The sequence below is a fragment of the Littorina saxatilis genome, linkage group LG17, assembly GCF_037325665.1.
Source record: "Littorina saxatilis isolate snail1 linkage group LG17, US_GU_Lsax_2.0, whole genome shotgun sequence".
NCBI classification, from domain to species: Eukaryota; Metazoa; Mollusca; class Gastropoda; order Littorinimorpha; family Littorinidae; genus Littorina; species Littorina saxatilis.
The window spans coordinates 36987943-37005315 of record NC_090261.1 but is presented as its reverse complement, the minus strand read 5'-3'; the positions used below and the strand labels follow the sequence as shown (position 1 = coordinate 37005315).

General features: G+C 41.8%; 1 protein-coding gene across 1 annotated transcript in view; it reads left to right on the top strand.

Annotated features, from left to right (window-relative positions):
- Nucleotides 1–15549, top strand: part of LOC138951651 (ribosomal oxygenase 1-like) — a 28934-nt gene extending 13385 nt beyond the window's left edge. The window contains exons 12-18 of the mRNA XM_070323190.1: nt 1561–1644; nt 2259–2363; nt 3716–3857; nt 8761–8884; nt 9359–9458; nt 11390–11476; nt 11825–15549. Coding sequence (XP_070179291.1) covers nt 1561–1644; nt 2259–2363; nt 3716–3857; nt 8761–8884; nt 9359–9458; nt 11390–11476; nt 11825–11935 — 753 coding nt within the window. The 3' untranslated portion in view covers nt 11936–15549. The remainder of the gene's footprint in view (nt 1–1560; nt 1645–2258; nt 2364–3715; nt 3858–8760; nt 8885–9358; nt 9459–11389; nt 11477–11824) is intronic.
- Nucleotides 15550–17373: the final 1824 nt, after the last annotated feature.

Below are 17373 nucleotides of genomic sequence, written 5' to 3'. Positions count from 1 at the left end.
CTAGCTTTCCACTGGGAGGAAGTGACCCTAATTTCCCAGCGATGGGACAATCTAGTAAAGAAAAAAAATCTGAAAAAAAAATCTAATAGATCCCTTGACTTTTGGGGTAGCGCGACTCTGTTGCTGCTAGCTTTTCATTGGGAGGAAGTGACCCGAATTTCCCAGCGATGGAACATTAAAGAAATGAAAAAAAATTTGAACAGATCCCTTGACTTTTGGGTAGCGCGACTCTATTGCTGCTAGCTTTCCAGTTGGAGGATGTGACCCGAATTTCCCAGCGATGAGACAATCTAGTAATGAAAAAGAAGAAAAAAATCTAATAGATCCCTTGCCTTGGGGATAGTGCGACTCTGTTGCTGCTAGCTTTCCATTGGGTGGAAGCGACCCGACTTTCGCAGCGTTGGGACAATCTAGTAAAGAAAAGAAAAAGAAGAAAAAAATCTAATAGATCCCTTGACTTAAGGGTAGCGCGACTCTGTTGCTGCTAGCTTTTCATTGGGAAGAAGCAACCCGAATCTTCCTGCGTTGAGACAATCTAGAAATCTAATAGATCCCTTGACTTGGGATGTGAAGCTAATGGGATGGGGGAGAAATGGGATAACGGCGATCCGGGATTGCGCAAAACGGGATGTGGAGCTAATGGTACATGACATGGTGGTAAAATGACACTTGGCCTGAGAAATGTGGCCAAAATGAGATGGGGGCGAATTGGGATAACGGCGAAACGGGACTAATAGATCCCTTGACTTTGGGGTAGTGCGACTCTGTCACTGCTAGCTTTCCACTGGGAGGAAGCGACCGGAATTTTCCCAACGATGGGACATCCTAGTAATGGAAAAAAAAAGAAAAAAAAATCTTAAAATTAACAGTCGCGCTATCCCAAAAGTCAAGGGATTTCGTTTTTGTCCCTTGACTTTGGAGATGACAAGAAAATATCAGGCGCAAAACGTGATTTGTAAAAAAAAATTACAAATCGCGGGGCACGCCCCGTGATTTGTAAAAATTTTTTACATTATTACAAATCACGGGTTAACAGTTCATCCATGCATTTTGCTGAACTTCTGATGGTCTGGGTTTATTATTTGGGATGCTGACTGATAACAAGTCACTTTAGCGATTCATAAGGTGCTCCTGCAAAAAAAAAAAAAAAGGCTGCAGGGGTAAAAGTTGTATCTTGGGGTCCCCAAGTTACGTTACTGTCTTCAAACAATTTTGGTTTGACAACAGCTTTTATAGGATTCAATATTCTATTCATGATGACATTGACATTATTTTCATTTTCCTCTGTAACTACACATCTGCTGCATGATCCACAAGTGTACTCCTCCTTTTTTCTTTTAAAGACCCCCCCCCCCCCCCAAGTTAAAACATATCCCTATTAAGACCTTGCTTTTCCAGATTTTCTGTCCATAAGCTCTGTAAATTTACCTCCATTTTAACACTACATGACCTCCTTTTCAAGACCAAACTTTCTCAGATTTTTTGAGGTCTTAAAGGGACAGATTCCACTGTAGCTAAAAGGACATTTGTAACTCAATTCATCTGTCGTCTCTTTTGCAGGCTTCAGCTGATGAAAACGAACACTCCCTGCATGTGACATTTTCTTGTTACCAACGCAACACTTGGGGAGACATACTGGAGAAGGTGGGTGTCTTGCTGGAGCTAAGCTTATATCAAATAAATAAAAATCCGAAAGTGATACTGTAAACTCCTAATACTACTTAGCCGAAGGTTCCAGAATCGCGAATAAAAATAAGAATTATAAAATTATGGAACATTTCATTGACATGACAAAAAATTGGCTGCCATCTTGTACGGGCCACAGGCAACAACAGAAGATAAGTGTGAATAAACACTGTTTAAACCAAGATAAGTGTTTATCTTTGCATCATTATTATTTGACTGTGGTGCATGTTGTTTTTACACTTTCAAGATCATGAGATTGAGGTTCAAGTGAATTTTTTGTTTTGCGAGTTCAACGTTCAATAAACTTATCATTCTTGTTTTTTTTAAAGCTTATTGTTAAAAGTGGACGAAAGTGTTTATAAGATTTCTGTGATTAGTGCTGAATACAAGCTTACAGTAAATCAGCAGCAGAATCTGGTCACAAAAGTCTTCACTGCATTAGGTAGGGCTCGTTTGAATTGACGTAAGATCACCACAGAAAGAAAAATCTTTATTTCTGAAATTCACATGTATGTAGTATCGAATACATACATTTGAACTGTTTTGAATTCAATACAGATTTATGTGTGCAGCTAGTCCCACAAGCACTGGCCATGGCTATAGAGGAAAACATAGAGTTCCGCAGAGGCTTGCCTCATGATTTCCTGAGTTACATGGGCATTGTGCATCAGGACAAGGTTAGTGAGAAATATTTTGCTTTTCCTCTGTTGCGATGAACAGTGGAACCTCTCTATGAAGACCCCTTGTTTTATGACCTCCCCCCTTTTCACACACTTTTTTGTTTTAGATTTTGTATTCATAAAAGTCTGTAAATTTACCTCCATTTTATGAATCCCTTCCTATTTAAATCCTGATTGTCTCAAATTGTTGGAGGGGGATTCCAATATTCTGAGTTTGGATCTCTCACTCTCTCTCTCTCTCTCTCTCTCTCTCTCTCTCTCTCTCTCTCTCTCTCTCTCTCTCTCTCTCTCTCTCTCTCTCTTTACTTTTTTTTTACTGAGTTTTTATTGCCTCCCCTCTGTTTTTACATTTAGTCAAGTTTTGACTAAATGATTTAACATAGAGGGGGGAATCGAGACGAGGGTCGTGGTGTATGTGTGTCTGTCTGTCTGTCTGTCTGTCTGTCTGTCTGTCTGTCTGTCTGTGTGTGTGTGTAGAGCGATTCAGACTAAACTACTGGGCCGATCTTTATGAAATTTGACATGAGAGTTCCTGGGTATGATATCCCCGGAAGTTTTTTTCATTTTTTCGATAAATACCTTTGATGACGTCATATCCGGCTTTTTGTAAAAGTTGAGGCGGCACTGTCACACCCTCATTTTTCAATTAAAATGATTGAAATTTTGGCAAAGCAATCTTCGACGAAGGCCGGGGTTTGGTATTGCATTTCAGCTTGGTGGCTTAAAAACTAATGAGTGAGTTTGGTCATTAAAAATCGGAAACTTGTAATTAAAATTATTTTTTTAATAAACGATCCAAAAACAATTTCATCTTATTCTTCGTCATTTTCTGATTCCAAAAACATATACATATGTTATATTTGGATTAAAAACAAGCTCTGAAAATTAAAAATATAAAAATTATGATCAAAACGAAGAGAGGTACAGTAAAGCGTGCTATGAAGCACAGCGCAATCGCTACCGTGCCAAACAGGCTCGTCACTTTCACTGCCTTTTGCACTAGCGGAGGACTACGTTCAGTTTCATTCTGTGAGTTCCACAGCTTGACTAAATGTAGTAATTTCGCCTTACGCGACTTGTTACTTTTAACAGGCTGAAAGTCATCCTTTTGTGTGTGTGTGACTCTGAGCAGCTGTCTGCACTTATCATTTTCTAAAGTTTCACATCATCAGTTTGCTGATCACTTTTTACGCACTTACTGTCTTCTTGTAAGCCGTGTCAAGTTGCAGAGCTCTTTGCATTTTACTAGCTGACTGAGACAAAAGTTCTGTTTCCTTTGTTCTTTCTTTTGTGTTTCTTATTTCCTTTGAGCAGTCTGTTAATTCTGCTGTCATGTATTTCTCTGATAGGAGAGCACAGAGCGGGAGCAGTTCCAGAGCAAGGTAGAGAGTCTTGTGAAATCACTGGTCGACCACCTACCACTGGACGCTGCTTGTGACCAGATGGGAAAACAAGCCATCCATGACGCTCTGCCACCAGTGCTGACTGAACGTGAGTTGTCTCCCTTACCATGTCGTGTTTCTTCTACAGTGGAAGCAGTTCAGACCCCCAATTTAATAGTCCTGTACTTGTTTAAAAGTCCCGTGTACATTTCGGAGTTGAGAGAATTTCTCACTTGATTTGAGTCAAGGGGTACCCATACATGAACAATCACGGAGTTGATCGGGCACCACCCTGGTACATTTTGCGTAATGGCCGATTCCAAGATGGCCGCCATCGGCCGCATTGAAAATCATAACTTTTGTGTTTTTGACAATATTTTCACTTGCAATACCTCTAATCCAAATGATTTTGATGTGTTGAGTTCATTTCTGGTATTATTTTGTTCATTTAGGGTCATCTTGGCCGAATCCAATATGGCCGCCACTGTCCGCAGTGAAAATCCTAACTTTTGTGTTTTTGACAATATATACACTTGTGACATATCTAATCCATCTGATATTGGTGTGCTGAGTTCATTTCTGGTATTATTGTGTGAATTTGGGGTCATCTTGACCTTCCAATGTCAAGGTAATTTTCTTATACCGACAGTCTTGAACATAACCAGGCGATATTCTAGCAGTAACAACTGGGCTCCTATACACAATGCTATTAGTTCTGACATGCATTTTCACAGTATGATTCACTGTTAAAGGTATAAGTCATTCTGATCTTGAATTCACAAGTAAACACCCTATTTACCTATTCAACTAAAACTGTCTTTGCTGCTTTTTCACTTTGTTTCTGTTTTGTGTGGTCAATGACACATTCCAACACGAACAGAAAAGTTATCCAGTATGTAACAAGTAGTATACATTCTCAATGTAACTGCAAGTGTCTCTTTCCCTCACTGATTGGAACATGGAGAATTATCTGCTTTTCCATGGCAGAATGTGACGCATGAAACTCCAGCAGAACAGCACCCACACCGTCGTGTGTCACACTTGCCTGCACACTTGCATATTGTGAGCAAAGTGGGTGGCAGGGGCTTCATGCATTTAGATGGCAACAGGGTGCCAAAATGTTGCTCCCACCCATGTTCTAGTGGTTCTAGATTGTCCTCACGTTGTTGACTGGTCGCCCCAAGCAGATGGCATGCTTTGTACACCAGAAAGGCTGCTCTGCGGATGTGGCCTCTGATGACATTGCTTGTGGGTGGGAGAGAGTCAATTCCAGCTTTGGCACTGCTGTAGTACTCCACTCTGAGCTGGTGGAACGTTTCCGCTGTTGTTTTTGATCTTACACTCACCCAGACACGTACAAGGTACTTTTCTGCCAGAGCTTCATCTTGCTCTGACAAGCTGTCTGTCTCTCCAAAGTTCATCAGATACCGTACAGGGTCAGTGGCTATAGCAGCGTGCTTCGTTCCAACCTTACTCATACAGTCATCTCCAGTCAGTATGTGTGCTTTGATCACACACTTGGCCAGCGGTGCTCCAAGCTTAGAAACTGCTAGTAGGTGCAGTGGAAGCATCCGCCGCTTCTCACCTGTACTGTACTGCTGCCAGATTTCCTTCAACCCCAGCGCTTGGAACTGAGGGGTGTAGTGAAGCAGTAGAGCGAACGTGTCCGTGTCGTTGGAACATACTACAACTCTCTTCCACTGTTTGACACAAACGGCCCACTCCACATGTACCACCAGTCTGGCGTCTGCCTCTTCAATCCAGCTGTGCAGGTCCGAGATTTCTTCACCGCCAGCTGCTTTGGCTGGAAGCACCTCATCATCAGAGACGACAGAGCTGGCGATGATGACAGGATTTCCTTCAGCTCGATTGCTCACCATATCTCGAACCAGCAGCTGAAGATTCCGTTTGTTCTTCTCGGATGCCCAAAACTTATCAAGCTGCCGAGGGATGGGTGTGTTTGCGTTCATGCCAATAATGTCAATAGGCGTCACATTAGTTCGCCTCATGCGCTCTCCTTCTTTCAGGGAAAATTCAATGTATGATACTAGCACCAGGTGAATGTAGTCCGACTCATGGCAGAGGCTTGTGGCTGATGTGATGACTGCAGTGACTACATCCCCGAGGGTAGAAAATTCTGCTAGCGGCATCTGTCGCATCTTTGACATGAAGTCCACCACAACATGAGTGGGAAGAAGAAACGTCAGATTCCATTGAGTGAGGTCCTGTTGAGATTTAATTTCAACAACAAGTGCTGACTTGTTGGCGTGAGCGGGAAGGTCACCATCAAACAGTGGAGTCACTGGCAGCAGATCGTGATCAAGTATCTGCTTGATGTCCATGCCACGCTCCTGTGCAATGTCCATGCTTCTCTGTGCCTCTGCAACGTCCTTGGATGAGAGATCCTTCTTTTCTGTGAGAATGGTTGCTGGTGTTTTCTGTGGCTGTTCGTTGAACTGGGGCAGCTTCCTCTTTGATATGGTTGCACTCATTTTCTTGGTCTTCTCGACCAGCACCTCCTGCCTGTATGACTGATAGACACGCTCGCCCTTCTCGAGACACTTGAGAAGACGCTCAGCCACTTGTCGGTCAACAGCCAGCTTGGTCAACAGGTGATGCAGTGGCACGGGTTCTTGAACCACCACCAAGTAAGGATTCTGTCGCTCAATCACAAAGTCTAGCAGCTTCTCAACATTCTGATTGAATTTGACACGGCGAGTAGAGCTTAGAGCATGCCGAAGATGGCATTCTGTGTGGTCCATGGGGTGGTTGGTGGTGAGCTGGTTGAGGAGATTGGTTATACACCCAATCTCGTGGAACAAGAGTTCAAATTCTGCCACAGAACCGGCATTTCGTGTAGCTCCCACTACATAGTGACCTCCAGGTCCCTTGGACACTCGCTGGATGGTCTGCTCAACCTTCATGTCGCCTCCTACAGCACAGAACCAGCCTGGACGATCCTGACCAACCCACTGGCCCATAGAGAATCGTCGATAGAGCTCAGGATGGGTGAACTCTAGCACCTTGATTTGCTCAAGATACCACGAGCCGTAACGCCGATAATTGATGCAGTCAAATTCTGCAAAGATCGGCATAGAGTCCTCGACACTAGCTGCATGTAGATCCCAATTTCCTTCTCTGTCGAAGGCAACAGTGTTTTTGATGACGGCGACTATCCGCAGCCAAACACCAAAGAATTGGCAGAGCTCAGACTTGGCCTCACACTCCTTCTCAAACTCCACAAAGTCCCGATACAACTTCTCAACTTGTCCACTCAGGGTCTCGAACTCCTCAGGACAACGCATGTTTGCAGCAAGTGAAGTTTGCAGAGCCTTCACCTGCTCTAGCTCTGGATATGCAGTTTCTTCTTTGTGTTGCCAGAACATCTGCCACTGGAGCGACCGAATCAGGTCCTCCACAATCAGCATTCCAGTGAGAGCTCGGACATAATGGCTGCCATTCAAGGCCGACTCGATCACTCCACGTCCAAACACGCCACATTCAACCAGCGCGTCATCCAGGCCAGAACCTTGAAGCAGTTTGCCCTGGCACCTGAGCAGAATGCGAGTCCAGTGGAAGGGTCCCAAGCAAAGGAGCAGATCCTTGAACTGTTCTGTCTCATGCAGGTAAACATCTGCTGCCACAACGAACACGCCTTCATCGCACCAAACTGCCACTGATGCTTGGTTCAGCTGTCTGCGACAACTTTGAAAGTTTGTGAGACAGTGTCTGACTGTAGCACGCTCAGTAATGGGTCTTGGTACCACGGGAAGGAAGCCAACACGCATCATTGGCACTACTGCAGAAGACACAAGTGTGTGCACGGCAGCCCAGATTTGAGGAGGGTCGCCTTCCGAGTCACCCAGGCGGATCAAACTGATCAAGAATTCCCTCTTGTTTGCTTTATTGTGTTTGTTTGTCTGTTTGTTTGTTTGTACATGCTTAAACGCTTCTATTTAGATTACTACACCTGGGATTATTGCTTAAAAAATTGTCACAGGTTACGGATAAGGTCATCAGTATACGAACATTACATTGACCTTGGCATTTGAAGGCCAAAATGACTCCAAAGGGACAAAATAATACCAGAAATGAACTCAGCACATCAAAATCAGTTGGATTAGAGGTATTACAAGTGATTATATTGTCAAACACGCAAAAATTAGGATTGTCACTGCGGCCCATGGCGGCCATATTGGATTCGGCCAAGATGACCCTAAATGAACAAAATAATACCAGAAATGAACTCAACACATCAAAATCATTTGGATTAGAGGTATTGCAAGTGAAAATATTGTCAAAACACAAAAGTTAGGATTTTCAATGCGGCCGATGGCGGCCATCTTGGATTCGGCCATTACGCAAAATGTACCAGGGTGGTGCCCGATCAACTCCGTGATTTTTCATGTCTGGGTACCCCTTGACTCAAATCAAGTGAGAAATTTTCTCAACTCCGAAATGTACACGGGACTTATAGCAAAGTACTGGACTATAAGATCTCCCTCCCCCTTTTTAAGACCCTATTTTTTCAGATTTTCTTTTGATAACATCTGTAAACATACCGCCATTTTAAGACTCCCCTCTCTTTTCTATTTTTCTTAGCTTTGGTGACGTTGAAAATGGGGGTGTCAACTGTACTAAGGACGGTCCAGAACCTGAAACTATAGGTTCTAAAACAGAGATGCCCCCCAGATGGGTTTAACATGGCGGTAATTTCCCACACTCTTGGGAGAGAAAAGCTGATGCAATGAGTTTTCAACTGATAAGATTCATTTCAGTTAGGAGTATGAACAGACAGTTTTCTTTATAAACTTGAACATTCAAGTCAGTGTATTAGTAATTATGTGTGTGTGTGTGTGTGTGTGCAATGCAAAATGAATCTGACTTTTTTCTATTTGTTTGATTTTCTCTTTTTTTAACTCTATGTATGCTCTCAGTCTCACTGTTTCATGTGTGTTCAGATTATTTCTTACCTACCTGCAAATGCACCATACGTATGTTGATGTCTGCAGATGAGAAATCATGTACAATCCATGGGGGTGGTGAGCGCTGGGACGCTGAGGAGAAAGTAGTGCGAGGTGTTGTAGAACTGGAGCCTGACACCCATGTTCGCATCATTCGAAAGGGCGTTCTCAGGTAAGACTTTGCATGTTAAATGCCCCCCTCTCCGACGAAAACCAAACAAACCATCACACACAAAAAACAGTAGCCAGCAAACGAAATAAAAAAGCAAACAAACAACAGCAGATCAATCAAATCAAAGAGAAATTATCAATTTGACAGAGTTATGAGCGGAATGTTCTCTCTGCTGTTCCTTGTTATTCTTTAAGAACTTTTTTCTGTGTGTGTGTGTGCATTTGCGTGTGTGTGTGTGTGCATTTGCGTGTGTGTGTGTGTGTGTGCATTTGCATGTGTGTGCTGTAAACAGTTAATCAACATAGGCTGTGTCATTTTTGTCAATTTCATTTTTGGTGAAAATTTTGAAAGACAAATGTGCATAATTGTCTTGAGGCTCATGTTTTTCTCGTTGAAATCATTTCTTTAGAGTGGTAGCATTTGTTTTCATTTCCTAAGAATGCCAGTCAGCATAGCAGTGATTTGTGTGTGCAGAATGCTGACGGAAGAGGATGAAGTGCGTATCTACCACACACTGGAGAACTCCAGAGTTTATCACGGCAGCGATCCACAGTACATAGAAATCAGCTCGGAGGTAACCATTTTTGCACTTTGTGTCTCTTCATTGACAGAGCTTGCAGACTGTTTTACTTAATAAAATTCTTTGTCCAGGATGTGGGAAATATGTGAATGCTGTTATTTCTTGATTTTATCATAAGGTACAGATTGATAGAAGGACCGTATCACAAATTCCCAACCTTGGGCAATTAAATATTCTGTATCTAGCCATGTGTAATGCACAGATAAAGTTACATTTGTACACTAACAGACCTGAATGTTCAGATGAAGGCAAGGGTGTGATATTGATCTTTTGTGGAACAAGAAAATCAAAAGGCTTTGTGACGGGCGCAGTGGCGTGGTGGTAAGACGTCGGCCTCCTAATCGGGAGGTCGTGAGTTCGAATCCCGGTCGCTACCGCCTGGTTGGTTAAGAGTAGAGATTTTCCCAATTTCCCAGATCAACTTATGTGCAGACCTGCTAGTGACTTAACCCCCTTCGTGTGTACATGCAAGCACAAGACCAAGTGCGCACGGAAAAGATCCTGTAATCCATGTCAGAGTTCGGTGGGTTATAGAAACACGAAAATACCCAGCATGCCTCCCCCGAAATCGGCGTATGGCTGCCTAAATGGCGGGGTAAAAACGGTCATACACGTAAAATTCCACTCGTGCAAAAATCATGAGTGAACGTGGGAGTTTAAGCCCATGAACAAAGAAGAAGAAGAAGAAGTAACAAGTCGCGTAAGGCGAAAATACAATATTTAGTCAAGTAGCTGTCGAACTCACAGAATGAAACTGAACGCAATGCCATTTTACTCGTAGCATCGTCAGGCCACCGCTCATGGCAAAGGCAGTGAAATTGACAAGAAGAGCGGGGTAGTAGTTGCGCTAAGAAGGATAGCACGCTTTTCTGTACCTCTCTTTGTTTTAACTTTCTGAGCGTGTTTTTAATCCAAACATATCATATCTATATGTTTTTGGAATCAGGAACCGACAAGGAATAAGATGAAAGTGTTTTTAAATTGATTTGGACAATTTAATTTTGATAATAATTTTTATATATTTAATTTTCAGAGCTTGTTTTTAATCCGAATATAACATATTTATATGTTTTTGGAATCAGCAAATGATGGAGAATAAGATAAATGTAAATTTGAATCGTTTTATAAATTTTTATTTTTTTTTACAATTTTCCGATTTTTAATGACCAAAGTCATTAATTAATTTTTAAGCCACGAAGCTGAAATGCAATACCGAACCCCGGGCTTCGTCGAAGATTACTTGACCAAAATTTGAACCAATTTGGTTGAAAAATGAGGGCGTGACAGTGCCGCCTCAACTTTCACGAAAAGCCGGATATGACGTCATCAAAGACATTTATCAAAAAAATGAAAAAAACGTTCGGGGATTTCATACCCAGGAACTCTCATGTCAAATTTCATAAAGATCGGTCCAGTAGTTTAGTCTGAATCGCTCTACACACACACACACACACACACACACACACACGCACGCACATACACCACGACCCTCATTTCGATTCCCCCTCGATGTTAAAATATTTAGTCAAAACTTGACTAAATATAAAAAGGCTTTGTCAGCTTCCATGAAAGTTGGGTTTGTACTGGGTGTTTAGAATAACCAAGTAGATAAAGGGAGGTAAGCACAGTGAAAAAAAAGTTACGTTCAACCTATATAATGGAATGAAATGTGTGATGGAGCAGGCAGTTTAGTATTTCTAAAATAATGAATTGTGGAGTCTACCCCCGACCCCCCTTCCTCCAACTCAAGGCCTTGCTTTTCAGATTTTCTGCTCATAACCTTTGTAAATTTATCTTCATTTTAAAACTCCCTCTTTTTTATAATCAGTTTTTCCTCAGAATTGTTGAGGTCTTAAAATGAGGTTTCCACTGTATATTTTTTGTTTTTTGTTTATTAAATGTGAAATGTAATCATTGCTGTACAGATGGCACCTGCTGTGGAGTACTTGATCGATGTTTACCCTGAGTACGTTCCTATCGATGGTCTACCTCTGGATACTCTGCAGGAAAAGGTTGGTTTGATGTTTGTATGATTTTTGTTTGTTCGTATTTAAATCATGTGCACAGTGAGGAGACTTTATCATGATGTCTTTAGCTGATGGCACCAAAGTAAGATAAAAAAATAAAAAAAGCAATATAAAACATGTGTTGTAGCTGTACAACAGTGTGTACGTGCCTGTGTGTGTGTGTGTGCCTCTGTGTGTGTGTGCGCGCCTGTGTGTGTGTGCGCGCGCCTCTGTGTATGTGTGTGTCTGTGTCAATCTGCATGTGCATTTGTAGCTCTGCTTGAGCCTTCGTGCATTAATGTTTGTTCATACTGCAAGACCAAAGCAACAATCTGTGTTGTTCCCATGTTTTAGCTGGATGTGGCCTCCACCCTGTATGACAAAGGCCTCCTGATGACAGAGAAGTCTCTGCAGACAATGTACGATGAAGGCACCGACAGTGAGGAGGAGAACAAACAGTCTTGATTGGTGCAACTTTCCTCAAAAGATTGAATGCGGATTGGATTCTGATACTGCAAAGAGGAGTTATGTAGCATTGGCATGGAGATGGATGGGAGAGAAATCAGTGACCTTTTCAGTGCTTAGAAATGCTTGCTTTGCTTTGAAAGTGCCTTTACTTTCTTGCTGTGTAAACCTTTGTGTAAACTACCACAGATCGCTGAACTTAACACGTCTAAAAGGACCAAGATCATGATTTGGAAGAAGAAGAGATCCACCTGATCTGCGGATACAACTTTTCAATTGCGGTAGAGCGATCTATTTTTGCTTGTTTAAAAATATAAAAATATGAAACAATTTTATTCTCAAACAGCTACCATTCCTTTATCCATCCAGAATCACATTTATTTGTGTGGGTTTTTTTGGGGGGTGGGGGGACATCCTTTCCATTCGACACACAGCAAAAAATGTACAGCCTAGCTGCTTTCTGAAAAGAGTGGGATTTTTCTTTTTTACATTTATGTCACAACTGACACCTATAATAATCTCCAAGATTAATTCAGCAAAAAGGTTCTGGCTCTGCACGTAAAGCAGCCAGGCTTTCGATTCATGGTATGTGTCCAAATGGATGGATGCTGGTATCTGATCAGGCATGCTATTTTTCCGGTAATTGCCGGAAATCCGGTAAAGCCGTTTTCAAAATCCGCTAAAGTCAAATTTATTCCGGTGAAGTTGAAAGATTTCCGCAAAAACGATCCGTGTGAATATCGCGCAACGCGACCGGGCGCCGGTGTCACGAACTGAAACCTCTGCCTGAACAATCCTTCTCATTGCGGTCAATGCGCATGCGCTAACATAGGGAGATTAATCAGGTCGTGAACAAACTAACCCTTACCCTAATTAGTCCTAATTCTTACCCTAACCCATGGTTCGTTCGGTCAAAGGGTCGCATTCTTGAAGTCCAAGATTGGCGCATGCGCATTGATCGCAATGAGAAGGATTGTTCAGCAGAGGTTTCAGTTCGTGACACCAGTCTCAATGAAGCCAGCGCACGCGCGTTGCCCGTCATTGGTCTTGCCGTTCTGAATCTAGAACGTTCCCAATCTAGTTCTGCGGATGTAGGCCGTCGTTTTTGGCGAAATGTTTCGCCCAGATATTGTACAGAGAAATTCGCCGGGACCATTTGATTCCGGCGTGGAGTTGGGCTTGGCTTGAAAACACCTTCCCGCCGGAAAAAAAGAAGGCTGACACAAAGAAGAATGAATCCGGCAAAAGCAGCAAAAAGAACTGTGCCTTCTTTAACTTGTGAGTGACTACTCTTCCTTGCATTTGTTTTTTTTTGCAGTAACCTTTTTCAATGCTTTTGTGACTTGTAAACCCTTTTCATGTGTACCTCCAAACTGGTGAAAACACCACTACTGTAGTACAGTGCACTGGTGAATACATACTAGTCTACAGTAGTGTTGTTTTCACCAGTTTGGAGGTGTGTTGAATGGTGGTGGGGGGAGGCTAAAATGGGATTTTTAACAAGATCACAACACTATTACAGCCCTGAAAATGATGCCCAGAATGCACCAGTTTGTTCAGATTTTAACCGTTTTTTGAGTCACTTGAGAAAAAGTGACTCTATGTAATCGGTCAGTGTTAGTCTGTCCGGCCGGCCGTCCGGCCGTCCGGCCGGCCGTCCGTAGACACCACCTTAACGTTGGACTTTTCTCGGAAACTATCAAAGCGATCGGGCTCATATTTTGTTTAGTCGTGACCTCCAATGACCTCTACACTTTAACGATGGTTTCGTTGACCTTTGACCTTTTTCAAGGTCACAGGTCAGCGTCAAAGGAAAAATTAGACATTTTATATCTTTTCTCGGAAACTATCAAAGCGATCGGGCTCATATTTTGTTTAGTCGTGACCTCCAATGACCTCTACACTTTAACGATGGTTTCGTTGACCTTTGACCTTTTTCAAGGTCACAGGTCAGCGTCAAAGGAAAAATTAGACATTTTATATCTTTGACAAAGTTCATCGGATGTGATTGAAACTTTGTAGGATTATTCTTTACATCAAAGTATTTACATCTGTAGCCTTTTACGAACGTTATCAGAAAAACAAGGGAGATAACTAGCCTTTTCTGTTCGGCAACACACAACTTAACGTTGGGCTTTTCTCGGAAACTATAAAAGTGACCGGGCTCAAATTTTATGTGAACGTGACTCATTGTGTTGTGAATAGCAATTTCTTCCTGTCCATCTGATGCCTCATATAATATTCAGAACTGCGAAAGTGACTCGATCGAGCGTTTGCTCTTCTTGTTGAAAAAAAATTTGGGGGGGCATGCCCCCGGACCCCCCCTAGTTGGTTCGCCTGCTTTGCAGGCTCAGGCTTGTGGCTTCGCCACTGCGCACTTCTTTCAGGTAAAACCATTTTTGGCCTGTAGCATGCCTGCTGATGTACAAGACTAGACACACCTGTGGTGGTATACATTGTCATTTACATGGCAGGGAAAGTACTTTTAACAGTGTTGTGGATGCGTTGTTCTTGTAAGCACAAGAGACAACTACACCTGTGTTTGTGTGTGTTATTTGATAGAAAAAGAGCTGTATCTGTCGGAGAATCCTTAAAGCTGGAAGTTGGTGGCAGTTATACAATAATGTCACAAATAATGTGGATTTGTTTGAGAAACAACAATGATTATGTGTGTGTACTTTGGTGGTCCCTGGATAGAAGTTTTTTTTAAATGTTTTTTTTAATCTTGCTGTTTTATTGTTGGTATCTGGTGCTTACTTTTATGCTTCACTTTTCTGATTGGATTGATACCTTTGTTTTGTGTGTGATGAATTGAATGATCTCAAGTCAATAAGCTGTAATTAACTATTTTGGCTTTTAGCTTCAGCATTTTTATATTTTTGCCTATGTAACATTGTTTGTATGTAACTTACTTTGGTTGTGTGTTTTGTTGCTTGTTTAAGTTTGTCATTATAGATTTTCTTAATTTGGGTGTTTCAACATTGAGGATTGCATTAATTGCTACATCAATCTTCAGCTTAAAAATCTGCAGAAGTATGCAAAAAGAAGTGCGATGAACTGACCGAGGAGCAGTTGAAATATGCTTGGAGTTTGAATTTGTATGCTTTGTTTTTGTGTTTTTGTTCGTCAAAATCTTTGTTACCTACTTTAAGTAGGTACATTTATAAACTTCAGTTTAGTTTTGTAGAAATGGAAAGTAGAATCCCATGTCTGTTACTTCTGAATTATGAACAGATGGTACTTTTATACTATAGCAGAAGAAAGCAAGCATGATGCTTTCTGAAACATTGGCAATATATGTCCATACTTTGATTTAAAACATTCAAGTATTGATAGAAACCTGGGAAGATGAAATTGTGCTTGAGAATAGTGCATGTGTGTAACAGATGGGCTGGCTGCTATGATTGTGTGTATGGGTATGATTTGTGCATATTTGGTATGTCTCGGTGAATTTGTGTTTGAGCTTTTGTTAAAAAACATAACAATAAAAACTTGCATTTAAGATGGATGCTCCATTGAGTGGGCTTGTTAAAATAAACTCTTTAAATGTAGTCCTGAAATGATAAAAGTGTGGCCATAAACTGCATTTTGAAGAGAAACGGAACTGAAAAGATCGTACTGTGTTGTTTTGGTTGTTTAGACATGAAAACAAGGTTTGTGTTCTGAACCGCAAAGCAGCATGTGTACATGTCTGTGTGTGAGAGAGAAAGGATTAGGAAGAAGGTTGGTGTGTTTGTCAGTGAGTGGAAGATAATTTTCAGTGTGTGTGTGTGTGAGAGAGAGTGTGTAGTGCTTAGTGTTCTGTTTGGTTCATCAGATGTGAAACTGTCCCCCGTTTCTTTAAGGTGAGGAAGTACCGTTTCTTGGGCAATTCTCGCTGCGAGGTACGCTAGGTTTAGGCAAGCGAAGGCTAGGTAGCTTTGGGGTTGCTCGCTACGCGAGAAAAAATGGCGACCGCGCAGCTGCCAATCTGATTGCCTGTTTACCGACCAGTGCAGACGATCTTTTCGGTATCAACCAATGGTGTTTAATTATTGCGTAGCTAGCCGTCAAAACGTTTCATATACACTAGCTCCGCGATCGGCTAGCCGCGAGCGAGGTTCCCCCGAAAGGAACACGCGTCTGGGCTGATGTACACTGGAAAGTTATTAACTGGGTGGGAGCCAGCTGTGTTGTTGGATTGATTGAAATACACATTTAAAAAAAAACCATCAATGTCAACCAATCTCGTAGCCAAAGCTTTCTTTTGTCAGTAACCACCCTAGAACCGGCAAGTAGTTACAGACTCAATGCCAATATGAAGCGACAAGTAAATTCTGAAAAGTTCCTAAACATTGTTATGGTTTTTTTGTTCAATATTTGTGTTTTTGTTTTGCTCTATCATTCACAAACACGGGAAAATGGGTGCCCGTCGTTATTTAGAAAATTCCATATATCCGTATTGTATATATTGTGTGTATTCAAGCTACATGACGGTAATGAAGATGATGGTGACGGAGATGACGGCCACCTTCACGGCCCTGCCAATGGTTTTTTGACTCACATGCGAAGCAAAAGTGAGTCTATGTACTCACCCGAGTCGTCCGTCCGTCCGTCCGTCCGTCCGGAAAACTTTAACGTTGGATATTTCTTGGACACTATTCAGTCTATCAGTACCAAATTTGGCAAGATGGTGTATGATGACAAGGCCCCAAAAAACATACATAGCATCTTGACCTTGCTTCAAGGTCAAGGTCGCAGGGGCCATAAATGTTGCCTAAAAAACAGCCATTTTTCACATTTTTCCCATTTTCTCTGAAGTTTTTGAGATTCAATACCTCACCTATATATGATATATAGGGCAAAGTAAGCCCCATCTTTTGATACCAGTTTGGTTTACCTTGCTTCAAGGTCAAGGTCACAGGAGCTCTTCAAAGTTGGATTGTATACATATTTTGAAGTGACCTTGACCCTGAACTATGGAAGATAACTGTTTCAAACTTAAAAATTATGTGGGGCACATGTTATGCTTTCATCATGAGACACATTTGGTCACATATGATCAAGGTCAAGGTCACTTTGACCCTTATGAAATGTGACCAAAATAAGGTAGTGAACCACTAAAAGTGACCATATCTCATGGTAGAAAGAGCCAATAAGCACCATTGTACTTCCTATGTCTTGAATTAACAGCTTTGTGTTGCATGACCTTGGATGACCTTGACCTTGGGTATTTTGGTAGAAAAAATGTGTAAAGCAGTTCTTAGTGTATGATGTCATTGCTAGGTCAAGCATGTGAGTCGTATGGGCTTTGCCCTTCTTGTTTCTTCGTAGTATGCTCCGATGGGCGAAAAACTTATAACGATTTGGAGCATGTATTCTTTTTATTTGCTGGAAAAAGCCGGTAACAGAGATGACGGTTAAAGCCCCAGTCTGTCTCAAATGGTTTACAGAACGAT